Here is a 27,578-nt window from a genome sequence, read left to right as displayed (position 1 = left end):
AATGAGCAATACTTCCGCAGCATGTATTGATATTAATTAATGCTAATTTACTAATGCATCATAAAAATGGTGTTTGTTAAAAACAAACGCTGAACAACTGTTTTATTATTATTAACTAACATTAGCTAAGCTTTTAATAAATACGGTTATAGATGTATTGTTTGTTCATGTTAATTAATATATTAACTAATGTTAATAAATGACACCTTATTGTAAACCAAACATTTAATAAAGGAATGCACAGGACAAGTGGTCTGGCCTTTGTCCTGCTCAGTCCCTAACGTTTTTAATGCATCACATTAGTTTTTATAAGCAACACACACACACACACACACACACACACACAGTACAAGCAAGGCACATGGGTACTGGTCTGCGGTGGATAGTGTATCTTTGTGGATTAACTTGTGCCATGGCAATATAATATTTTTATATTACTATGGTTAATATTAGTATTAATGTTTTTATGCTCGATAGCTGTGGAAATGACATTGTTATAATTACTGCTAACTGTACAGTTACTATCATTTTGCACTTCCTCGTCAGACATCCCCTTTAAAGGTTTGAGAGTAATTGGTTTATTATTTCTATTGTCGTTATTGGTTTGTTCCTACTTTATATATTATATTTAACTATAGAAAATCTTGGGTTGATATGCTTGCACCCTCACGCTTAGGTACAAACACCGAAAGGATAGAGACACAAAGAGGGAGAGACAGAGAGCGTGTGTGTGTGTGTAGGTTCAAATACAGTTTAACCATAAAAGTCAAACTGTTCAGTTCTTACGCCTCAGCAGCAGGGCGCGTGCGTTCAGCCAGTTTCCTGCGCGAGTCCGCTCGAGAGCGCGAGACACGGAGAAACGCTTTATTCTGAAAGGCCGAGCGAACTGACGGACACATGCAGGAGCAGCATGGGAAGGACACACCTGGCTGTCAGGTAAGATCATTCACCCCAATCTCAAGCCGCGCGGCGGAGTTTTACGACGATGTAGTCGTCTCAGATCGGAATTATCCGTATAGAGGTTTTTTTTTTAGTTCCTGTATCTAATCAGTTGATTCGAGTTAGAGCTCGTGCATAATCGCATAAACTTTTGAGCTCAGCTTGGAGTTAAAAAAAAGTAGTTTAAAAATAGTAATGCTAACTGTTATTTCATGTTTATCTGACTGCTATAAACATGGTATAAATGCTGCTTTTTCAAATGTGAAGTAACTTTGCAGAAGAATCAAGATTGTTTAAAGTGTATATATATATATATATATATATATATATATATATATATATATATATTGTCACGGGCGGATGGCTACAGCACAAACAGAGGCGTTTGAACCCGGAGGGCGCGTTATTTAACAATATATAGGTGATAGGTGAATGGTGAGCCGGTGCACAACCGCTGTCAGTGGCGTTATCTTCTGGGTGCTCGGTGCTCTGGGTGCAGTCGGTGAGTACGCAGCGGTGATTCTTGGGGAATTAGCTCCGTGTCGGCGGTTCAGGACTGGCTTCTAGAAGATACAAAAGAGATAACAGTCAGAGACAGCATGTAGGAGTGTCGTAGCTCACTGGAGTGCGAGCCTGACGTGGTTTATCTGGCCACCGGCAAACGAGCTCCAGGTGCAAGTAGTCCGGTGATTAGTGGCTTTCCCAGGTGATGGTGGTTTATTCCCAGGGCAACGCTGATGGTAGCTCGGGGCGCCCGTCACTCTCCCAAGCGCTGTCCTGGTCCTGGCGGAGAAAACAGATGAGATCAAAGGGGATACTGGGGGTGGGCGGGAGTGACCCCTGACAGACCTGCAAAAGCTGACCACAGCCGGGAGAGTCCGTCGGCGTTCCCGTTGGCCAGTTCCAGCGCGGTGTTTCACATCAAAGTGGAAGTCCTGGAGCGCGAGGAACCAGCGGTCACCCTGGCATTGGTGTCCTTGGCCCGGGACATCCATTGAAGGGAGTGCATGGTCGGTCAGCAGGGTGAACCGCCGGCCCAGAAGGTAGTAACGCAGCTCCAGGACTGCCCACCTGATGGCCAGGGCCTCCTTCTCCACCGCCAGCGTAGTTCCTCTCGGCTGGGTTCAGCTTCCTGCTGATGAAGAGTCGCGGATGCTCCTCACCTGCCTGGACCTGGGACAGGACAGCTCCCAGACCCACGCCGGAAGCATCCGTTTGCAGGAGGAAGGGAGCAACCGAAGTCCGGGGCTCGCAGAACCGGGCTTGAAGTCAGGACTTCCTTGATCCGGGTGAAGGCCTCCTCCGCAGCGGGGCTCCAGGGTATCCTCTCGGGCTGCCCCTTCCTGGTCAGGTCTGTCAGAGGGGCGGCTATAGAGGAGAAGTTGGGATAAAACATCGGTAGTATCCGGCCAACCCCAGAAAGGCGCGTGCCTGGGACTTCGTGGTTGGACGAGAGCCTCCCGGACGGCCGTGACCTTCTGTTCTTGGGGTTGGATTAGGCCCGGCCAACGCGGTATCCCAGGTACTTGGCCTCGTGAGCGCCAGGTGACATTTCCTGGGGTTGGCGGTGAGTCCGCCCGTCGGAGATCCCGCAGCACCGCTCGAGCGCCTCTAGGTGTTCTTCCCAGGTCTCAGAGTGAACCACCACATCATCCAGATAGGCGGCGGCATGGTGTTGGTGAGGCCGGAGTAGAATGTCCATGAGCCGTTGGGCGTGGCGGGTGCCCGTGTAGCCCGAGGGGAGGGTCCGTACTGCCAGTGGCCACCGGGGTTGAGAAGGCCGTTTTGGGCTTTGCTTCGTCGGTTAGGGGGACTTGCCAATAGCCTTTGGTGAGGTCCAGTGTTGAGATGTACCGGGCCCTCCCCAGGCGATCTAGCAGTTCGTCCACACGGGGCATCGGGTAGCCATCGAACTCAGAGACCTGGTTGAGCCGCCCGGAAGTCGCTGCAGAAGCGGAGCTTGAGCCGTCAGGCTTGGGGACCAGGACGATCGGGCTGGACCACGGGCTGGTAGATGGCTCACCACCCCCAACTTCAGCATTTGTTGGATTTCTCCTCTATAGCCCGCCCGACGCAGCCTCAGGGATACGGTAGGGCCGCTGTTTTACTATGATGCCGGGAGGAGTTTTGATGTCGTGCTGTAGGATGTGGGTCTGCCCGGGCGATGGCGAGAACACATCCGAGAACTGACCGACCAGATGTTTGATGTCTGACTTCTGGGCGGAGACAGCATGACGTTCATGTCGCACGACCGGGCTTCCTGGGTGGTGAGGGCCGCTAGGTTCTCCTGGTCCCCACCCATTTCTTCAGCAAATTGACATGGTAGATCTGCTCAGGTCGGCGTCGGTCGGGTTGCCTGACTTTATAGTTTACTGGGCCCAGCCGTTCCAGTACGGTGTACGGTCCCTGCCACGTGGCCAGAAACTTGCAGGCTTGGGTGGAGACCAGAACCATGACCGATGTCGACTTGGAATTCTCGCGGCTGGGCGGGGCGGTTGTAGTGGCGTTGCTGAGCTCTCTGGGCCTCCGTCATGTGCTCCGTACCAGGGGCATCACCCGTTCGATCCGGTCCGCATGGCCTGGAGCGTGTTCGACGGCCGACCTCTGGGTCGCCCGGCTGCTGCTGCTGTTCCCAGGCCTCCTGGCGACATCCAGCAGGCCTCGGGCTGACGGCCAAACAGCAGTTCAAATGGTGTGAACCCAGTGGTAGGCCTGGGGCACCTCTCGAATCCCGAAGAGGACGTATGGGAGAAATGCGTCCCAGTCTCTGCGATCCTCGGCCGTCACCCGCCGAAGCATCCGTTTGAGGGTCTGATTGAATCTTTCGACCAGGCCGTCGGTCTGGGGATGGTAGACAGAAGGTGCGCAGCTGATGAATCTTCAGCAGCCGGCAGAGGTCGGCCATCACACGGGACATGAACGGGTGCCTGGTCGGTCAGAATCTCGCTGGGGATGCCGACACGGGTGGAGAGGAGGAAGAGTTCTTGGCGATGGCCTTGGCGGTAGCCATACCGGAGAGGATAGCTTCTGGATACCGGGTGGCGTAATCGACAATCACCAGAATATGTTCGTGGCCCCGGGCAGACTTTGGCAGCGGCCCTACCAGATCCATCCCGATGCGCTCGAAGGGCACCTCGATGATAGGAAGTGGTATAAGCGGACTGGGGAGGAGGCCGGGCGGCGTGTCGCTGGCATTCAGGGCAAGCCTGGCAAAAGTTTAAATGCGTCTCCATCCAGCCCGGCCAGTGGAAAGCGGTCCCGGATGCTTTGGGTGGTGTTGGCGACCCTAAGTGTCCCGCCAATGGATGGGCGTGGGCCAGTTCCAATATTGTGTCCACCTTTGACTTTGGGACCACCAACAGACGCTTTTCCTCCCCCCTTCGCTGGGCAACACAGTAGAGCAAACCGTTCTCCACGATGAAGTGCGGAGAGAGGATGGGGCTGGGCCGACTTCCTCTCCCCTCGAGGAAGCGCACTTGATCCCAGCAGTGTTTTTAGCCTATCATCGTCCCGTTGAGCCCGACCAATGAGCCCCTCCAGTAACCTGCTGAAACACATCAAAGAATACGTTAGCGTTAGGAGGGGGCTCACCATCTCTCCCGCTGTCGGAGGTCATGAGTGCAGTCTGGCGGCGGGCCCCTCTCTTCTTCTCCGGCGGCTTTGGTGGGCTGTCGGCCCGGGCAGCGTTCTTGAGAGCCTCCGGGAAGCCCGGCCAGTCCCGCCGAGGATCACCGGCACCGGTGGAGTCTTGGACGAGGCCTACCTCCAGGTTCCAGCTTCCACCTGCTGTGGTTATTTTTGACCCAGCGGGTCGAGACTTTCTTGGTGTCCCCATGGACACAGGTTATCGGCAGGCGTTTCGGGCGTGGAACGGGGAGGTAGCAGGCGGGGACTGGACCAGGCTGACAACGCTGCCAGAGTCCAGGGCGGCGTTTAACTTGCGCCGTTTAGGCGATGGGGACGGCCGGCGCCGTGGGGCACCTCCTGGTGTAACCCACAGCCCGCTAGCCAGGCCTGGGTTCCCGAGCTGGGGTGGTAGAAGCTTCCGTGGGCATGGGTTCGTCTTTACTGCAGGGCCCGCCGCCCGCTCTACTGGCAACCGCCAGGTGCTCCCTCCGGCGCGCGCTGCTCCTGGGGTGCCCTCCCGGGAAAAGGTGGCGCTTCGCTCCCGGCTTCCTCTTGAGTGCCGCTTCAGCCAGCTCGACCGCTTCCACTAACTCCGAGGCGTCCGGGATTGCGCATGCCGACGCCTGGCGGTAGGATCGGGAAGAGCCGCCAAGAGCGATCGATGACCACCTCTCTCGACGATCTGGCCGGGGTCGGGTCCTGATCCAGTAGCCAATGTTGGGCTAGACGGGTGAGCTCGGCGACTTGAGCCCGGGCCGTCGGCGTGGTTGGAACGCCCAGTCAAAGAACCCTGGGCTGCGCCAGATCGGAGATGAGCCGACCCTTCCGAGGATCTCCCGTTTCAGGTCGTCATAGTTGGCAGCCAGGTCAGCCGGGCATGGCATAGAAGCTGCGCTGCGCTTCTCCAGTTAACGCAGCGGGCCAGCGCGCGTGCCCACTCTTGGCGATCCCATCCTTCCGTGGACGCGACATTCTCGAACATCTGTAAAAAATCTCTGGGTCGTCATAGCTGGTCATTTTTGGAAGGAGTTGCGCTGCTTGAATGCGGGGATCGGGCGCGCGGGCGCGGCCGGCGGCACTCCTGGGCAGCGAGCTCCTGCTCGAGCTGCCCTTGTCGGTTCGCCAGGTGTTCTACGATCTGCTGCTGTCAAAGGACACCTCTGTGAGTTGCTGTAGCAGCTCCTCCATCTCCTGGCCGGGTCGCGGCGCTTAGCTGGAGGAGGACAAAGAGAAGAAAAAGATGAGTCGGGGTAGGTGCCCTTTAAACAAAATGGCGTCCGCGCGCTAATGTTCGTTTTCTTCTCTTTTGTTTCGCGTGTTTGTGAGTGCTTCAACATGGCCGCATTCTCCACCACTTGTCACGGGGCGGATGAAGCACAGCACAAACAGAGGCGTTTGAACCCGGAGGGCGTTTATTTAACAATATATAGGTGATAGGTGAATGGTGAGCCGGTGCACAACCGCTGTCAGTCGCGTTATCTTCTGGGTGCTCGGTGCTCTGGGTGCAGTCGGTGAGTGCGGCAACGGTGATTCTTGGGGGGAATTAGCTCCGTGTCGGCGGTTCAAGGACTGGCTTCTAGAAGATACAAAAGAGATAACAGTCAGAGACAGCATGTAGGAGTGTCGTAGCTCAACTGGAGTGCGAGCCTGACGTGGCTTATCTGGCCACCGCAAACGAGCTCCAGGTGCGGCGAGTCCGGTGATTAGTGGCTTTCCCAGGTGATGGTGGTTTATTCCCAGGGCAACGCTGATGGTAGCTCGGGACGCCCGTCGTCACAATATATATATATATATATATATATATATATATATATATATATATATATATATATATATATATATATATACACACACACTGTCAGGACAGTTTTTTTTCTGACAGACAGTAGTTAACGTCTTGATAGGGCTGTTTTTTTATCGTAAAATTATGTCAAATAACTTGCACTTTTACAAGAAGAAAAGCAATGTATAGTGAAATTATCGCAATTTCATTATTATTATTTTTTTATAAATAATTCCATCTGCTTTTCAAACTAAATATTATACAATGATTTCATTAACAATACAATAAAATACGATTTTTTTATATTCATTCTATTTGTATGCGTTGCTTGCACATCTGTTTTGAGAAAATTTTTTGTTTTGAGAAATATTTTTCTCAGATTCGATACCGAAACTTTGCTGCCTGTACAGCTGAAACGTCCCTTACTTTTATTTCAATTTCTGAACGGAAAAGTGTGGCGCTTTCAGTTCATTGCAAACTGAACTTTATAATCAGTGAACCTCTTATTTACGTTGTGTTACAGTTAGACTGAATTCTAAATTGTTAATAGAATTCAAAAATGTTGATTTGTTAGATTTTGTAAATGTGTACACGTTTTATTAATAATAATAATTATTATTTACTTATTTGTTTTCAAGTAGCTGTTCTAACAACAGTTACTGTCATGCCAAAGCACATTATTGAATTTAAAATTGAATTCACAAGCATGCGGGGGAAAACAAGTTGCGTGAACGCAACGGCCAATCACAGGTGTTCAAGAAATCGACAGGTATGTCTGTGATTGGCTACATTGCTTAGTGCTACGAAAACACTTATAATATACTAATTATTCTTTCTTGAGACATTGGACAAAACAGGTCCAGCAAGTGTAACTGCTATTAGTTCAATAATCAATTAAAATACAAATATTTTGCTCACAGAAAAGGGTTCAATCATTCAAATGCTTTAAAATGAATACAAATGTTTTTTAATGATAAAACAACACTTAATAATACCTCATATCAAAGCAAGGGTGTTTTCAGTGACACGTGCTTGTTTCATAAGCTTTCAAAGTTGTGTGCCCACTTTTTGTCAACGCCATCAGACATTCATTAAAGTTTATTTAAATCAGGTAATATCCGGGGCAGCTGTCACTCTAAAGGACCCCTCGCCAGAGATCGCCTCTGCAAAGCACAGGCTAGGCTGCGTTTTATAGTTTAAGAATATTTCCAATCCTAATGTCCCAACCATGACGTGTCAACACCATCTTACAGTTGAGGAAGGAAATTATTTGAAATATTTAGATCATTTTATTCCTCTAAAGCGGGTCCTATTGAAATCTAGCCTCAACAGAAAAAACAAAATGGCTACTACGTAAAATGCAGTTTAGGTCTAACCAGGAGTGCAATAAGCAGCAAGTGCAGGATATAGGTACAAATATAAATCACAAGTGCACATACAGGTAATATGCACAGGAGATAAATATGTATAAATTAAATTTCAGATGAGTGTGCTAATGAAGGAGAAATTTACAGTTAGGCATCTATAAACAATTTACAGATGGTTATGTGCAAACAGGATATACAGGATATGTATAGACAAATTTACAAGAGTATGTACAATGGATATGTACATACATTTACAATAGATATGTACAGTGGAATGCGATGAATGTTAAACAGTGCAATTTTTTGGGGGGTGGATGGGGTGGAAATCAGTAGTGAGACAGCTCTGGTGAAGAAGCTGTTCCTCACTTTTCTTGTTCTAGTCCGGGGGGGCAGGAGGGAAAACAGTTTGTGGGCAGGGTGAGAGGAGTCCTTAAGAATACTGCGTGCTCGACGCAAGCAGTGTTTCTTCTGGATCTCCTCAATGGATGGAAGTGGAGATCCTGTGATGCTCTGGGCAGTTTTCACCACCCGCCGCAGTGCCCTACGCTCAGCAACAGAGCAGCTCCCATACCAGACTGTGACACAGTTCGTTAGGATGCTCTCTATTGTGCAGCGATAGAAGTTCACCAGGATGGCTGAGGACAGCTGGTTCTTCTTAAGTTTCCTCAGGAAGAAAAAAAGAGGCTGGGTGAGCCTTCTTTGACCAGGCTGGAGGTGTTGGTGGTCCAGGACAGGTCTTCAGAGATGTGGGTTACCAGGAACTTGATGCATGAGACTGGCTCCCACAGCAATCCCATGGGATCATGTGCGCTCTTCTCACCTTCCTGAAGTCCACAATGAGCTCTACATTTAATACAGCAATTGATTGATTTAATGTATTTGATAGTTAGGTTTTCGTCAGATGTCACCTCTTTTAGATGAATAGTGTGACAATATTTCATTGCGATGTTTGTTGTGGAATTGTTGCTCATGTGTGAAAGTGTAATCTGACACCGCGTGTTTTCAAATGTTAAACACATCCTGAAAGCTGTAAAAGATAAAGTTAAAATTAGATGGCACGGTTCAGGGTAAAAAAGAACATTTTGTTAAAAAAGAGAGAAAAGTTGAGCGGTTGAATCAAAGCATAGCTCGGTAGCTTAGCACATATACGATACATAAATGTAGTTGATTTTGTCTGAGTACGTGGTTTTACCCTGTATCGTCTCACTCCTCAGAGTATGCACCGTACTTTTGAGCCGCCGATTTTGCATTGCAAATTTCTTTTAGAGAAACAAGGGGCTTTGTGGAAGTGAAACTGTTATGTTACCACAAATTGTGCAAAGTTCACAGCTATGAATCTGCAATGAAAGATGTAATGTACAGATATGATAACTCCGAATATGTTTCTTGTCTTCATAACCTTTCAAACTCATAAGTTGTTTATGCTTGCTCTTTTGAAGTGCGGTGTGCTTCAGTGGATGGGTTAGGGGTGGCCTGCGTTTTTGACACAAAAACCTTGACAGTTTCCAGTCCGTACCGCTTGTCTGAAAGTTTAAAGGTGCAGTCGTTGATATTCAAGGATGTATTTACAGAAATGGAAACTATATAGTGTACAAAGACATTACACAATTATGTTTTTATTACCATTATGTTCCGTTAAAGGACAAACCTTTTATTACTATGTTGTTCATGCAAACTACAACACAATACAACACTGCCACAACGACGAGCAAGTAACAATATTGATTCGTTGAATAATTAACTAAATGTAATTCATTCATTTACTTTTGTATAGAAACCTCATTGCTGGCTATCCCAGCTGTCTCAGACTATAATAATAACCCTGTAACGGCCACCGTAGCTTCTCTAAAGGGGGGGAACGAGCTGTTGGTTGCAATTCACCATCTGTTCAGCCAAAGTCCACTTGAAGTCATGTATCTTCTAGGCTTAAATTCTGCAAAATCAAAACAGACTATATTTATTTTGTAAGCTTACATTGCTATTTTTGTGGTGAGCCAATGCATGATTTTTTTTCTTGCCTAATCTTTTAGTCCAATTAACATCATTAGCCACGCCCCTCCGACCATCCAGTGCTCATTGTGAATGAAATGCCTACTTTACTGCGCATACAAACAATTCTAAGTAAGAAAAAAGCCACGCCCACTAGTTTCCTGGATCAATATTCTGTTTATGTCAAAATTCGGAAGTACAATTGGTCGCAAATTCTGGTTCATGCAGACTTGAAAGCGTCCTCAGTCGTTCCGCTCTGCTGTACTTGAGTGTTGGGCTTATTTACATCAGAGTGTGCAAACGCACAAAAAAATGTGTGTTTTATAATTTTATATTTTTCACACAGACAATAACCATTCACGAAATATGCATTCTTGTCTGTTCTTGTGAAACGTCATTGTCCATTAAACACAAATTTTCACAAAAAGATATTGTTAGTGAGTCCTAAAGTTTTAGGTGTTTTTCATAAATCAAATGTCAAGTCAGAGGATAAAAACTCAAAAACTGTTTGTCTGATAGAAGAAACTCATATCCACTTAGAATGGCTCGAGGGCGAGCAGGTTATGGGGTAATTAAAATATTTAGGTGAACTATGTCTATATTTCTTTTTAAGCCTCTTGTACTTTTATAAGGGCTATTATTGTTCTTTAGAACTGACAAAGAAGCCGAGTAGAGCATATTGTTGCGCTTTCTTGCGATTTGATTATATCTTTTCCCATCTAACCCGTCAACTATGTTCCCATACTGGTTAAACAAAATGTGGCTATGCTTCAACTAAATATAACTATATGGGTTTGTACAAAAACTGTTGTTCCTAGAGATACAGTTAAAGCCTGGTTTTCAAGTTTAAAGTTAAAGGAAGAGTGATTAAACAACATGGACAGGGTGAAAAAACTAAACTATAAATGGCTGTGAGTTGAGAAAACCCCCTTGAAAACCCCAGCAGTAGACAGTTTCACTTTGAACAACGGTGCGCATCACTGAAACGCAGGTATCCATAAAAATCCTAAACATACACCTCTATTGAGCCCAAAGAAAAGTTAAAATCAGATAAATAAGGGTTTGGGATTGTTTTCTGTGGAGCCATGAAACAAAATTGGAACTTTCCGGCTCTATGAATCAGAAGTACGTCTGGAGGAAAAACAACAAAAAAAATGAAGCATGGTGGTGGCTCGTGATGCTCTGGAGCTGCTTTGCATCCTCTGGCACTGGAAACCTCCAGAGCGTGGAAGTCCAGATGGATTCATCAGAGCATTACAGCATTGGACTTTACAGCAGGACAATGATCCCAAGCATACCTCAGGATCTACCAAAGCCTAGTTGCGGAAGAAATCCTGAAAGATTCTCCAGTGGCCTTTTCAGTCAGCTGAAATTTCTGGTGGGATCTGAAGGAGGCTGAAGCATGCCAAACCAAAAATATTACTGATCTAGAGGCCGTGGCTCATGAAGAATTGGCTAAGACTCCCAAGCAATGCTGCCAGAAGTTGGCGTCTGGCTGATTTTCTGCGTAACCACAAAGGGGGCTCTGCTAAGTACTAAAGATGCTTACCAGTTCAGTCACTTTAAGGTGACACCACTCGAGGCTTTTCAATTGCCGTTTTTTCTTCGACTTTGTTCTTTCATTGCAAACAGCTGAAAGACTGCTGACCTATTACAAATTCACCTGCTTAATGTGAACCGTTTCAAAACAGTTTAACGTTGACATTCTAGAACCTTTTCACTTTTATTTAGTCTCAGTTAAAACTTTTTGGAGTGTGTTGCAGCCATCAAAATGGATGGTGATGCTGCCCAAAAAGTGTGTGTGAAGGAGGACCTGTAATCCTCTCTTTCTGTTGAGCACTACAGTGTAGCCAAGGAGGTTGCTGGTGTGCTGCATCAGTGTGTGTGCCTGCATGTGTATGTGTGTGGTTCCCAAACCGAGAGAAGAGGGCTTTTGTAGAGGCTGAGAAAAAAGTTGACATTTGAGAATTAGAAGAGGGGGAGTCTGGCAGAAAAAAGGGGCCATTGTGCCCCTGGCATTGGTGCCCTCTGAAGAAACACACACATACACACACACACTTACTTACACATTGTGAAACAGGAAGTGTGAATATTGGGTGATGGTTTATTCTGTTCTGTAAACAAGCACTAAAGATAAGAGGGTCTTGTCCTTGTCTCTCAGAGAAAATTAAAATTCCGTCTTTCCCCTTCGTACTGTGAAAAACCAGTATGATTTTGGTTTATAACACAAAGGAAAGTCTTATATGCACAACCCGTTCAAATTAAAAAACAGACACAGGTTTTTGACAGCAGTTCTTACATCTAATGCTTTGTTTGTTGGTTTTTATGTGCCTGATCAGCATGAATTTATTTGTATGAATGCATTTTATTTGTATGAAATTGTATGTTTTGTACATTTTAAAAAAAGAGCCACCTTTTGCTGAAATAACAGCCTGTAGACGCTTCTTATAGCCAGTGATAAGTCCTTGAATTCTGCCTGCAGGTATTTTGACCGTTCTTCTCCAGTTCAGTCAGGTTTATTGGCTGGCGGCGCGAGACGGCCCTTTTCAAACCAATCCATATATTTTCGATGATGTTCAAGTCTAAAACATAGTATCTGTGTCTTGGTAGATTTGGAACAATGCTTTGGGTCATCGTCCTGCTGAATCAGGCAAACTTTAACTTGACCGATCTGAACTTGACTTTTCTGTCTGAAAAACATCACATTATCCAGCCTGTCACTTCAGCTCCATCATATAAATAGTGTTTTTTATATAGTTTTTCTATAAGAATAGTAGTCCAGTTTGTGCACTAAACATGCGTACCTACATACGTACAGATGGGTCACGTCTGCAGACATGTATTATTAAATTGAACCATTTATTAAAAGAGCTGCTGAGGATACTTCAGGTATCTCCTTCTGTGTCTGACAGAAATAACTACACATGGGTGCAATGAGGGACTAAATATTTACTTCTAAACATACCGGAGGCTTTTTTAAGAAATTCACTCGAGTACTGTATAAATGTGGAACAAGTAATGATGCATTACTGCGTCAGCTAAAAGTCTTTGTAACAATAGCTTTGGAATGTGTTTTAATCTCAGATGTGTGTTTCCGAGTCACACCTTAACCAGCAGCTTTGTGTTGCCCCACCTGTATGTCATGAGTTATGACCACAGCAAGACCTTTACACAGAAGTTAAAGAGAGAGTCGGGATACATGAAAGATTACAAGCTCAGACAAGCACAAACTACGCCCGTATTCACGTCCAGTGAATGTAACTTTGTGATGCTTTTAATACAACGGCATAAAATCTTGTTGTTTCAGAAATAACACGGGTGAAAATTACACACGCAATATTACAATAAAACAATATTCTCAATGTAAAATAAAAGGATTATTAATAGTAGTATTTAAAATAGAATTGTTGAAACTCTTTTTAAATGATGTTTAGCTATAAACAAATTTCGAGGAGCACGCACTGATAATTAACGCGCTGGCTTCTCGTTTCCTAATCACGCAATTATCCAACCAGAGCAAGAGAAGCCTACTATAAATTCGCTTTAAAGCTTCTTACCTCGATATCTCGTTTCCGAGCATGGTATCCAGCATGTCCGAACAAGACCAATCGCCAGAAACCTACGAAATCGAGGACACCGAGCCCTCCCGCGACTCCGCTGAGCAAGCACGCTAACGCCCCGCCCGAACTTCAAGCGAGCGCGCGGCTTCGCCCAGAGGCAGAAAACTAACGCGAGTGACTATCCTTTCGCCAACGCGATTAAGATCACGTTAGCCTCCACCTGCCAGACGTCCTCAGGCTTCCCCAGCTTCTCCCTACCAGTGCAGCCTTTTCTTCCGCTCCATCCGCCAAAAAAAAGGACAATTCCGGCTTTGCGTCAAGCACTCGCAAACGCGAACATTCCGTTCTCCGCGCCGCGCGAACAAAGCCGAGCTTCTCTCGCTGTACTCGACTTATCAAACAGGCGCAGCTTCGCCAAACATTTCTCCTCCAGCCAAAAGAAAGGAAAACAACTAGAAGAAGCCGTAATTCTCCCAGGGAAGACCGAGAAGTCAGCATCTGCACCCGTATTAAGCCTCCGCCCACCAGGAGGCGGCAGAAGGCTCCCAGCTACTGCTAGCAAAGCCCAGGACCCAAACACCAGCAGCTCTTCCTCCAGTTTCCAGCAAACAACCCACGCAGCAAGCACCACGGCTCCAGCCCCACAAGCCATCAGCCTAGCCTGTACCCACTCTGTTCATTGGATCAGTTGAACCCACACCAACAGTACCCTGCCCAAGTCTCTCCCGACCATGCCTGCAACCAGCCCCCAATCCACTGTCCGTTATTTACCAGCCTCAAGTTTCTCCTATTCCTCCAGGACCTAACTCTCCCATTTCTGTTCCCACAGCCCAGCCAGCCATAGGTGCCAGCACAGGCACACAGATGCCTCCACTGACGATCCCAGCCGTACCACCTCCTATTCCTCCTCCTCCTCCCCTATTTTCTGCTACCAGTCTGAACCCAGGTTCAAGACCCCCACCATCTTCACACACCTATTCTTCTTTACCTCCCTATCTCTTCCACTCTTTCCCCTAGATCCCCTGCCATAGCCGCCGTGAGCTCCAACCCCACCCCCACAAGTAGCTCCCATGAGTTACCCCGCCAACTCTCCCATCGCCCCACCACCCTTTCTCAGTATCCACTGCTAACCCTCTTCCTATGCCCTCAAATGCACCTTGACCGACCCCACCCCTGTCCCCAATTGCATCAAAGCACAGATCCTTGCAGAAATCCAGGATGCTGGCACCAGAAAAGCGGAACCCTATGCAACCCAGGTGCTTCTCTTTTCACAACTAATATTCCAGCGAACCATCCTTTAAGGTCCCTCCTCGAAGCCTAACTCGACTCAATCCTACAAGCAGTTTCTCACAGAACCCTGCAATCTTACCTGACCGCTTGGAAATGCTTTAAATCTTTCCAGGCAAGGTATAACCTCCAATTCCTGATTTTTCCCTGCTATCCATCACTTCTTTCATCTCCTTTCTTAACACCTCAAAAAAAAAAACCTGCAAGTCAGTTCTATTAAGGGCTACTTGAGTGGTATCCAGTTTTTCCATAAACTCATCCACGGCATCGCCTCACCTCAAATAACCAATGCTCAGACTTCACTTTTAATCAAGGGCATCCAAAGAAGGCATCCCTCCCGATCCGACTCAAGGATGCCCATCACCCTCAAATTCTCTCAAAATGCATATCCACCCTCCGCAGAGGCTACTCTTCTATCCATACTGCTCGCACTCTCGATGCAATGTTCATTCTGGCCTTTTCGGTTTCCTCAGATGTTCAGAATTTACAGTCAACTCCAGATTCGACCCAAATATTCACCCCCACTATTTCCGACCTATCTATCGTAGACCACGAAACCGTATCCTTTTTCATCAAACAAAGTAAAACGGACTAGACCAAAAATGGGCATTTCATATATATTTTAACCTCCAAACTCCTACTTTTCCCTTCAAACACTTCTAGCTTTCCTCCAATACAGGAAATCCCAAACTAAAACTCCACTCGACCCTCTGTTCACAGATGATTCCAACCACCCCGTATATCTAGATTCTGGTTCCAAAAGCACCTCAAATCAGTCCTATCTTACTCCGAATCCCATCAAAAAATTTCTCCACACATTCCTTCAGAATAGGGGCAGCCACCACTGCAGCAGAAAAGGTCTCTCCCAACAGCAAATCCAAACCCTCGCCGCTGGTCTTCTAACGCATACAAAGCTACATTCGTTCAGACCAGTCACTCATCAAAAAAAGCCCTCCAGACCCTAACCAGTCCCAACAGAACTCCAAACCTACCACCCCCGCAGAAATCACCCCAAGGCACGGCATCACTCCTTCTACAACGGCCAGCTCTCGCTGTATACGACCAAATACAAAATCCGCCACCGCAGCGGCCACACCAAGCAGGAACATCGCACCCACCGCCCTGGGCGGCTCCGCTATAAACAGCCATATTCAAAATCTGCCACCACAGTGGACATACCAAGCAGAACATTGCACCCACCGCCCTGGTCAGCTCCGCTATAGGCGTTCAGTATACAAAATCTGCCACAGGAGTAGCAATGCCAAGCAGAAGCATCGCATCCACTGCCGTGGACGCTCCCCGCAGCAAGCGACCATATACAAAATTCGCCACTGCAGTGGCCAGCTCAAGCAGGAGCATCGCACCCACCGCCATGGACCACTCCGCTATAGGCGTTCAGTATACAAAATCTGCCACAGGAGTGGCAATGCCAAGCAGGAGCATCGCATCCACCGCCGTGGACGCTCCGCAGCAAGCGACCATATACAAAATTCGCCACTGCAGTGGCCAGCTCAAGCAGGAGCATCGCACCCACTGCCATGGACCACTCCCGCCGTAGATGACCCTATACAAACCTGCCACCGCAGTGGCCAACACAAGCAGGAGCACTGCACCCACCGCCGTGGACGCTCCGCCGTAGATGCTAATACACTCCCCACTGCCTTAACAGCGGACCACTCTGGCTAGAGTACTGCACCCACACGCCATGGACCGCTCCCGCTGTTCACGACAGTATACAAAACCTGCCACCGCAGTGGCCAACACAGGCTGGAGCATTGCACCCACTGTCGTGGACCGCTCCCGCTGTAGATCATGGTATACAAACCTGCCACGCGAGGTGGCCAACACAGGCAGGAGCATTGCACCCACCGCCGTGGACCGCTCCCGCCGTGCACAATAGCACACAAAACCTGCCACCACAGTGGCTACACACAGGCAGGAGCATTGCACCCACCGCCGTGGACGCTCCGCTGTACGTCGCCAATATACAAACCCGCCACCGCGGTGGCCAACACAGCAGAAGCATTGCACCCACTGCCGTGGACCGCTCCGCTGTAGATGACGGTATACAAAACCTGCCACCGCGGTGGCCAACACAGGCAGGAGCATTGCACCCCACCGCCGTGGATCGCTCCGCCGTAGATGACGGCATACAAACCCCGCCACCGCGGTGGCCAACACAGGCAGGAGCATTGCACCCACTGCTGTGGACCGCTCCCGCCGTGGATGATGGTATACAAAACCGCGCCACCGCAGTGGCCAACACAGGCAGGGGAGCATTGCACCCACCGCCGTGGACCGCTCCGCGCCCGTGAATGACGGGGTATACAAACTTGCTTTACCGCAGTGGCCAGCGCAGGCAGGAGCATTGCACCCACCGCCGTGGTCCACTCGCCAGAGACGCACACTTGCACCCACTGCTTCTAGCAGCAGACCGCCAGCCGGGCTCTGCACCCACCGCTGTGGGCAGCTCCCGCCAGAGACGGTCATTCACACAAGCTGCTATTACAGTGGACTGCTCTAAGCCGAGCCCTGCACCGCCGTGGACGCTCCGCTCCCGCTAGAGCGCACACTGCGCACCCACTGCTTCTAGCAGCAGACCGCAAAGTCGAGCTTTGCACCACCGCCGTGGACAGCTCCGCCAGCGGCGATGCGTTCACACATGCTGCTATTACAGTGGACTGCTCTAAGCCGAGCTCTGCACCCACATGCCGTGGACCGCTCCGCTAGAGACGCACACTCGCACCCACTGCTTTTAGCAGCAGACCGCAAAAGCGGAGCTTTGCACCCACCGCGCCGTGGACAGCTCCGCCAGCGGCGATCGTTCACACATGCATGTTATTACAGTGGACTGCTCTGCCGGAGATACTGCACCCACGCCGTGGACCACTCCCACTAGAGCGCTCACACGCACCCACTGCCTTCAGCAGCGGACTGCAAGCAGGAGCATTGCACCCACCGGCCGTGGACCGCTCCGCTGTACGCGACAACATACAAACCGCCACTCGCTGCGGCCAACACAGGCAGGAGCATTGCACCCACCGCCGTGGACGCTCCACGCCGTGATAATGACAATATACAAACCCGCCACGCGGTGGCCAACACTGAGGTAGGAGCATTGCACCCACCGCGTGGACGCTCCGCTGTACACGACAATATACAAACCGCCACCGCGGTGGCCAGCTAAGGCAGGAGCATTGCACCCACCGCTGTGGACCGCTCCACTGTAAATGACATTATACAAAACCTGCCACCGCAGTGGCCAACACAGAGCAGGAGCATTGCACCCACCGCCGTGGACCGCTCCGCCGTGAGATGATGGTATACAAAACTTGCCACCGAGTAGCCAACACAGGCAGGAGCATTGCACCCACCGCGTGGGCCGCTCCGCCAGAGAGCGCTCACTCGCACTCCACTGCTTCTAGCAGCAGACCGCAAAAGCCGGAGCTTTGCACCCACGCGCCGTGGACAGCTCCGCGCCAGCGACGGTGCGTTCACACATGCTGCTATTACAGTGGACTGCTCTAAGCCGAAGCATTGCACCCACGCCGTGGACCGCTCCCGCTAGAGACGCTCACTCGCACCCACTGCTTCTAGCAGCAGACCGCAAAAAGTCGGAGCTTTGCACCCACCGCCGTGGACAGCTCCGCCAGCGACGGTCGTTCACACATGCTGCTATTACAGTGGACCGCTCTAAGCCGAGCATTGCACCCACCGCCGTGGACCGCTCCGCTAGAGACGCTCACATTCGCACCCACTGCTTTGCGCAGCAGACCGCAAAAGCGGGCTCTGCACCCACGCCCGTGGACAGCTCCGCCAGAGACGGTCGCTCACACATGCTGCCATTACAGTGGACCGCTCTAAGCGAAGCACAGCACTCACCGCCGTGGACCGCTCCCAAGCAAGAGACGCTCCATGCACCCACTGCTTTTAGCAGCAGACCGCAAAGCCGGAGCTCTGCACCCCACCGCCGTGGACAGCTCCTGCCAGAGACGGATCGTTCACATATGCTGCTATTACAGTGGACCGCTCGGCCGAGCCCTGCACCCACCGCCGTGGACCGCTCCTGTAAGAGACGCTCACTTGCACCCACTGCCTTTAGCAGCAGACCACAAAAGCCGGAGCTTTGCACCCACCGCCGTGACAGCTCCGCGCCGGAGATGGTCGTTCACACATGCTGCTAATACAGTGGACCGCTCTAGCCGGAGTACTGCACCCACCGCCGTGACCACTCCCGCTAGAGACGCTCACAACATTTTCATGCCCACTCTCCTACACCTACATAATATCATCCTAATACCATTCCAATTTCAACTAACATATCCATGCTCTTCCTCCTTTCTAGCTAAGCTAGTAGCTTTTTGGGGGCAGCTGACACGTGTTTCGGCTGCTGTCTTAATTGGCTTTTTGAGGGCACTCAGGGGATCGGGTCGGACACCGAGTCCTGTCCGCTTTCACGGACAAGAGGAAAAACTCTGGACTCGGTAGTCCACCTAGTTCGAGCCCTCTCCTGACAGCTCGCCAAACACGCTTACTTTTTACCGTTACTATGATTAATTATCGTAAGTGCGAACTCGTGAAATGATGTTTTAGCTATAAACAAATTTCGGGAGGAGCACGCACTGATAATTAACGCGCTGGCTTCTCGCTTCCTAATCACGCAATTATCCAACCAGAGCAAGAGAAGCCTACTATAAATTCGCACAAGCTTCTTACCTCGATATCTCGCTTTCAGGCATCCTCCACCACCCCAATCTCCATTCCTCCTAGTTCTACTATCCCCTCTCGAGGGCACTCAGGGATGGGTCGGACATCGAGTCCTGTCCGCTTTCACGGACAAGAGGAAAAACTCTGGACTCGGTAGTCCACCTAGTTCCGAGCCCTCTCCCTGACAGCTCGCCAAACACGCTTACTTTTTACCGTTACTATGATTAATTATCGTAAGTGCGAACTCGTGAAATAGTGTGTGTGTGTGTGTGTTGAAAGCAGCCTTTTGTTAACAATTGACAACACAGATGATTCATATCACATGGTCAAACACTGACCTTAGTACCATATAAAACCATGTTTAAACATATTTAAATACATGAGTTGGTGGTTCAGCAGCATATTCTGTTTGTCCTGGTCACTATTAACGCTGGGAGGTGGGAAGACAGGTGATAAGAGAAAAAACTGAGCTGAAAGGTCAGGTGAATTATTTACTGTCCTATCAGAGGGTCTGTCATCACATTACTTTCATGACGGAGTTATTTTATTATCATTGGTACGAAGAGCTTTGCAACAGTAGCTTTGGGAAGTTTTTTTAATTATATGTCCATAACCAGCGACAACAACAAAAAAAAAAACAGTTTTGTTAAAATTTTGAATTAGATTTAATTTTTACATGTCCTGCTTCACTTTTTGTTGTCCTTTTTATAATATCTATTAAATAAAAATAAAAAATAAAAAAATCAGAACATCATATTTTTTGTGAAAATGGCGCTTTATTAATCGAAACTCGCTGAATAGTGCACCAAGGTACGTTTATGCCATGAAAGCAGTTTAAACGTCTATAGTTTAATTAAGTTTTAGTTCTTGTTACTTTCCAAGTTAAACTAAATAAAACGATTAATGTTGCAATGACAGATTTTATTACAGTTGAGTAATGAAAAAGTTGTTTTTTACTTCTTTTCAGCGTGTTTCATCCTCCCTTTTCATCTAGTTTCATGTCATTTCCTTTATTCTTTTCTTTTTTTTTTTCGGTTGCAAAAGTAAAACCGCTTCCTTGATTCTTCTTGTCTCCACCCAGGTCCATTTTTTGTTTGGGGTGGAAACATTCGCTTATCATTTTCTGCAACGTTACAGAATGTAACACTAAAGAGAGTCTCGTAGAAATGCTGTTTCCACGTACTCACCCTCATGTCATTCCAAACTTATCAATAAGACATTCTTCTACTGACGGAAGAATGTCTTTTTTTTTTCATTACCTTGACTCCCAGCAACTCTTTACTTGTCAACAAGCTTCAGAATGTCTTTTGTTCAACCGAAGAAAGTAATACAGGTTTGGAACATATTGAAGGTGAGTAAGTGATGTTTTACTCTTCAAGTCAAAATGGTGTTGACAGACTCCATTAACGTCATAGATACACGAAATCTTGGAAATGTTGCAGCGAGAATTCTTTGGATTGACCCATTGCTTACAGTGTGTGTGTTTTATCGTCACTGTCAGTTCAGGTCAGATGATCTTTGCTTTTAGTAAAGCCATAAAGTGGAAAATATGAGACAAAGAGCTCACCAATAAGTGCTTATTTTGCTGGCCTGGTCAGTTTTTTTTTTCACTTGCTCTGTACTGATTTGCTGACCCCACTATGCTGCCACTTTGTTCATAAAATTAATCAACATAAAAGCTAATTATTAACGTGTATAAGTTTATGTTATTAAACTTCTATATGAACAAGCGTTTTGTCTGCAAAGATGATGCTTTATGTGATTATGCAGTTTTTTTACTTGCTTTGCCATGAAAAAAACATTTATATTATACTTTTATTACTATTATTAACATATTATTATTTTTCATTACAATTATTTTAATGCATTCTACATATATGATGGAAATTCATATTTTAAAATACAATAGTTACAATTATTACAGGTGTAAAGAGTCTCCAAAAACAAAGTGTATGGTCAAGTGTCACGTCCGCCAACAAAGTTTGCAGGTTTCACGATCCGTGCAGGACCGTGTTAACATATGGCTTTTCCGTGGTAGAGCTTTAGTTCACATCTACAGATGGCAAGATGGATTGTGTTTACCGACAGCGGTCCTGGGCCCATTTAGTAAAGTCAACGACAGAGTCTCTGGCAAAATGAGTCGGTATGCACATGGACTAATTTTTGAAAATATCGCTTGGTCGAATTTGAGGTTTTCACAAAAGTTCATTAAGACCTCTTCTTCAGTGACCCCAATGCTCCAAACAGTAATAAACATCTAAAATAAAGAAAGCGTTATTTGTACGTTTTCTGAGAGAAGTAGGCCTACCTTTTACTGTTCACTGTTGCTGCTTCACCGCCAAGTTGTAGGTCTACTCTCGCAAAAGTGCGGCGTTCAGCTTTCTGAATATTCATATCGCATTCTCGTGACATAAATCCAAACCAGTGAAATATGATTTTTAATTCTTGATTGTGATGATTGTACTTTTTGCTGCGCTGCATTTACGTAATAAATATAATTAAATACTGCAAATAATGCATTAGAAATCTATTACTTTTTACTTTTACTCAAGTAAAAGTAATTCAAACAGTACAAAGTACAAGAAAGTACTTAGTCTTTAAGGTAAAACGACAACAACAGCAACTTTTATTTATGAAAAAATGTGTAGTGAAAAAAGTGACATTGTGCTTTGGAATGTAATAAGTACAGTTTTTCAAAGAAAAGCACTAAATTTACTTCAGTAAAAGTACTTCACGTCGGCCTCTGTTTCTGAACGTGGCTTTTAATCTTTAAAGTCCACAATCTTTGTTATCTCTTGGTTCTCGAAAACTTCATCCGTTACTGTAACTAATGCCACAGAGTTTTGAATCATATGCTGTTTTGCGTTAATGTTTGATGAATGTCTCAATCCAAATTTAGCTTGATGCAAATCAAACTGCAAGCAAAATATCCTTGAATTTGCGTCTTTTTCAGCAAAATGTATTTTGCTCAGATTTGTACCGCACAGAGTGAAGTGCCGTTGTTCACACCAATCTCGAGTTAGCTTGCTAGTTTTCCCATGGTTGCTAATGTTGCACAACACTGCTCATCTGCTCGTGGGTGAGACAAAAACGCCCCAGTAAGAGAGAACAATATGATTAAAGACTAAATCTTGTTAGTTCGTCTCAACTCCCGTGATCCTCTGCAAAAAAAAAAGAAATGCTATTCAATTAGCTGTTGTTTTGAACTGAGAAGACGCTCGGAACATGCTTATGATTCACATTAACAGAGTTTTCTCTGTGTTACAGGATGAGCGTAAAGCGGCATAAAGTCTTCCTGTTGTGCTTACTGGGGATATGTGTTATTTCCTTCCTTCATTGCTACAAAGCACTGCAAAATATTTCACTGCTGCAGGAACTCTCCACTCCCTCCACCCATCTAAAGTCTCTGAAGCTGTTCAGCGATATCTTCTGGAATTTCCGTGCTGCTGACTTCCAACCCCAGCAAGACTTTTACAAACACAGTCACCTGAATGTAGAGCCGGTGAGGGTCAAAGGAGAACAACTAGAAGTATTAAGGTGTTCAGTCGGAGCTCGTAGTCTTGCTACCCATTGGGTTTTGGGCCAGGTTTTTACTGTATGAGGTCCGTAAACAAGACTAGGCTATGTGACCCAACTGATACAGTCAAAGTTGAACAATATAAAGGATTACTCCACATTTTCTCATTAATCACTTACCCCTGTCAAACCGGTAAAAGCATTGTTCATCTTCACTGACTGCCAAACAATGATCAAGGTGCGTAGACATTGTGAGAAAAGTCCATGTGCCATCAGTGGTTCCATCTGAATGTTATGAAGCGACAAGAATAATGTTTGTACGAAAAAAATGTAAAAAAAACTTCTTTCCTACTTTTCTGGACCTTGACAGTGTTTATTACTTGGCAGCAAATGGGACAGTCACAAGCCTCTTGGTCTCGTTTCAAAATATCTTAAATTGTGCTCCAAAGACAAAGCTTTTAGAATGACATGGGGGTAAGTAATTAATGTCAAAATGTTCCTTTTGGGGTGGAGTAACCCTTCTAACACCACTCGGGTCACTTATGACCCTTTTCCATTGCATGCTACGGCACGGTACGGTTTGGTAGGCTTCACTAGGTGAGGGTTTGGTAGGGTTTTCCACTAAGTTCAGCACCAGTTTATTAATACCTCCTTGGCTGAGGTTCCAAGCGTACCGTACCGTTACCGAAACAGGACGGTGTCGTTTAATAATCTATAATAATCTTCTTTTCCTTCACACAGGTCAGTCTTGACGTGATCTTGCCAGAGCCACCGGATAAGCTTCATGAACGTACATTTGTACTCCGTGATGATCCCACAGCCTTTTTCATCCACGCTAAATCCGGAGCAGTGTGCTTCAGAGAGGGGTCGGCTATGGCCCCCTCTGCTTCTCACCTCAAGTTACTGCAGCATAACCAAGAAATCAACGCAGACAAGAAGGGGGTTCAGTGTGCCTGCCGGCAGGGCTGGCACGGCCCTCACTGTGGCATCCCTACCATCGTCTATCATTCCAATCTCCCGTCCAAGTCAAAAATAACACCCAGAAAAGTTCCGCGTCGGGTCATCAATGCCATCAACATCAATCACGAGTTTGACCTACTACACGCTCGATTCCACGAACTTGGAGATATCGTGGATGTGTTTTTGGTCTGCGAATCCAATTTCACGGCGTTCGGTGACTCGAGGCCTCTTTTATTTCGGCAGCTGGTCCAAAACGGGACGTTTGACTACATAAAGCACAAAATCCTGTACATCTTCCTGGACCATTTTCCTGCCGGCGGTCGCATGGACGGCTGGATTGCGGACGATTACCTCCGCACGTATTTAACCAAAAAGCGGAATGTCGCGGCAGAGGGCCTCAAAGCGGGCGATGTTTCGTCATCAATGATGCGGATGAAATCCCGCGCGAGATGGAATTCTTTTCCTCAAGCTCTACGAGGGCTGGGCAGAACCGGTCGGGATCCACATGCGCAAATCTCTTTACGGATTCTACTGGAGGCAGTTCGGAACGCTGAACATTTTGTCCGCCTGCACCACCGCTATGCTCTTTAAGGTTTACAAGGGCGATGGGATCTATCTCCGGCGCCGGTCGTATTATTCCATGTCGGGATTCCGGGAGTATGAGAACTCCACGGGAGCGCATTCTGGTGCCGTGGGCCATCGGAAGTCCAGTTCACTACGCTGGATGGCACTGTTCTTGGTGTTTTAAACCGGAAGGAATTTACTACAAACTTTTATCGGCCCAAAATGGAGACTTCCCACGTTGGGGCGATTACGGCGAGAAGCGGAAGATAAGTTACATTAAAGAGTTAATACGGACAGGGGGTTGGTTTGATGGGTCTGCTCCAGACTACCCACCCTCACACCCCAAAGAGCATATGTATGCTCCAAAATACCTGCTGGACAACTATGAGAAGTATAGCTACTTGCTGGAGAACCCATATGCAAAAGAAGAACATTAATAGAAGCAGGTCCGTTTCAAATGGGCAGCTAAGTAGCTTTTAAGCAAGAAATGAAACTGATGGTAAAGAGTTTCAAAACCTTTAACTGCTTGTTATTCAGTTTTCAAGTTCCACATTTTTTATGAATTTCCAACAGATCACAGACAGACCATAACAAAATGCCAACTGTGTTTTACTATTTAACTAGTTTTGTTGCTTTGGTGTCTGAAAAACAATGCTTTAGCCGCTTTGTGGCTATAAAATGTTTTTATGATTTAATGACATTTCTCTCCTTACATGCCATCTGGTACGTGGTTTTTCCTCAGTGTTTCTATGAAAGGATCTCCAAACATTTTCAGTAATGTATGAAAATTGCACTAAAATGCATTTGAATTGTTACGTATTTATCGAAATGTTACACTTCATGTTCATAGTCCACTTTAGACATTCTACTAACTATAAGTCACTTTGTTACTACATGTCAGCTAATCCTCATTAATTCACAACTACGTCTACTAACTCTCAGTGTAGACTGTTAGGAGTAGGTTTAGGGTTAGTAGAATAAGTTGACATAAACTTGCAAAGTTTCTGATCAGTATATAATGGACCTACTAACTAACTAATGGTTAGTCTACTAACACTCTTATGACGTCTAGTTGTTCTAAGTAGTTCTAGTTGTAGATGTAATGTTACTTACTGATAGTGGAATTTCTAAAGTGGATTATCGAAATAAAGTGGTACCGTGTGTACTCCATATGAATACTATGCACTAAATTGGCTTAATGGTGTACTCTAGGATATGATTTAGTTTTGCTCTACACTTGAAGAATATATGAAGAGAGTATTTGCAGAAACAGATAACTCTCTTCCGATTAAAAAAAAAAAATAATTTATTTGTATTACGTTATTGTGTTTTATTGTGTAAGTTAGCTGTTTTTAAGCTATGTTTTAACCTAGTCAAAATCATCCAACTGCAGTTTGAATGAGATTAATTGGAATGCAAAAAATGAAAAAAAAAAAAAAACATGATTTTTGAGAATATCTGTTTTTGCAAATGAACTCCTCACATAATTTAAATGTCTGTTCCACCATATTTGCCCCCAATAAATAATACAAAAAATACTAAATAATGTTTTACTGATGTGTGTACAATTTATACACAATGCTAAAAAATATTTGAATGATTTTTACACTGTAAAGGACAATGATACTTCATCTGTAATGCCACGTTTTCATAGTTCCCTACTGGCCAGGCCGAAGGTTTAAGATTTTGCTGATGACTTGTGTTTCTAAGCTTTATGTTCAGTCACGCTCTGTGTGCTGGGATATGGATACATTAGCCTTCAGTATCTCTGATGTAGGTCTTGAAAATTGAGTTTGAAACCGGATATCCTGTCAGGAACTGAGTTTGCAAGGGTCTGATCATGTGTCAGCGGCAGGAAGTAAATTATATCATAATAAACATAAAGATTCTAAGACAAATATGGGAAGTTTTATGAAGTGGAGAGTTGGAGAGTTTTGTCGTCATTTCCCCAACCTCGTTTCAAAACCATCCATATGGACAGTAAAAGTCATTTGGTTATGGTAAAGATGCATGCAGATGTCTTCATTTTGTCAGTTAAAATGTTATCGACCATAGGCCAAAATGTAAAAGTGCACTGTTAAAAAAAATATTTGGTGTTTAACTGTAACATCTATAATGTAATCCATAAAGGTTTTCTCTGTGCGCTTGTAACTTTAACATCCCTCTCTGGAAAAAAAAAAAAATTACAAACTGGCATAATACGCAATAATAACTGTTGCTCTAAATTATAGCAGAGCACTCTTTCTCATGTCATCCTTGACAGGGTTTAGTAATAATGCTGAATTGTCCCACGAGTCACTCAGAAGGTGGGTGGTTGCTTTCTGTGGGACCTGAGGGCAACGGTGCCTCTGTTCACCCGAGACCCTCAAAGGGACAGAGAAACGAAATCAAATCTGAGCTGCTTTGCCTTTTTCTCCTTCCTACATGGGAGAGATGCAACCTTGTAACCTGCTCAGATGCTCGCTTATGAGAATCACAGAGACTTTTGCCAGTGTTCACGAAGACTAAAGAGCGCAAAGTTGTTTTTCTCAGATCTGTACTCTCTAAATGCATTGTTAAAGGAAAGTTCACCCCCAAAAATTGAAGTACTAAAGTTGCTTGGTTTGCATCACTTGCAGTGAATGGGTGCCGTCAGAATGAGAGTCAGAACAGATGATAGAAATTCCAGTTCATTAATTAATGTCTTGTGAAATGAAAAGCTGCCTGTATTTATATATATACAGTAAATATGTAAAGTTTTGGCCTTTTTTACTTTAAACCATTGCTTTCTCTGTTTAGAACTTTTTTTACTTTTAAACTACTTGATCTGTGCATTTTTTTGGTTTAACTTTCACTTCACAAGACATTAACTGATGAAATGATGGTTGCATAGATTTTTGTGGACTACTGTGACGTTTTTATCAGCTGTTTGGACTCCACAGAGGATCTGTTGGCGAACAAGTGGTAAAAATTAAATGATCTCAATCTTTTGCCGATGAAGAAACAAACTTACCTATATCAAGAATGACTTGAGGGTGAGGAAATGTTTATTTTTAGCTAAACTATATCTATAATTGATTTTGCTCATTTACAGTGATCCATGAAAAGTGATATCTTTAAGGATGGTTATGGGTTGTGGATGTTGTTGTCAACTGTTTTCCATCTGATCTTTGAGGTGACTGTGACCCTGCGGAGAGAACCGTTTGACTTTTACATGAGATGTGAGAAATATACACTCGGGCGAGATGTTAAAACTATTGCACTCTCTTTAGAAAAATGGGAAGCCATAATCTGTACCTC

General features: G+C 46.0%; 1 protein-coding gene across 1 annotated transcript; it reads left to right on the top strand.

The window, feature by feature from the left end:
* The first annotated feature begins 721 nt into the window (after positions 1-721).
* Positions 722-26,304, top strand: mgat3a (beta-1,4-mannosyl-glycoprotein 4-beta-N-acetylglucosaminyltransferase a). The gene is given in 6 exon segments (XM_043235424.1): positions 722-936; positions 22,527-22,761; positions 23,517-24,144; positions 24,147-24,176; positions 24,179-24,411; positions 24,413-26,304. Coding segments are annotated over 6 exon segments (1,476 nt in total). The 5' UTR covers positions 722-910; the 3' UTR covers positions 24,737-26,304.
* The last annotated feature ends 1,274 nt before the right edge of the window (positions 26,305-27,578 follow it).

Source organism: Puntigrus tetrazona, chromosome 3 (genome assembly GCF_018831695.1).
Source record: "Puntigrus tetrazona isolate hp1 chromosome 3, ASM1883169v1, whole genome shotgun sequence".
NCBI lineage: Eukaryota > Metazoa > Chordata > Actinopteri > Cypriniformes > Cyprinidae > Puntigrus > Puntigrus tetrazona.
This window is presented reverse-complemented; position numbering and strand designations above follow the sequence as displayed.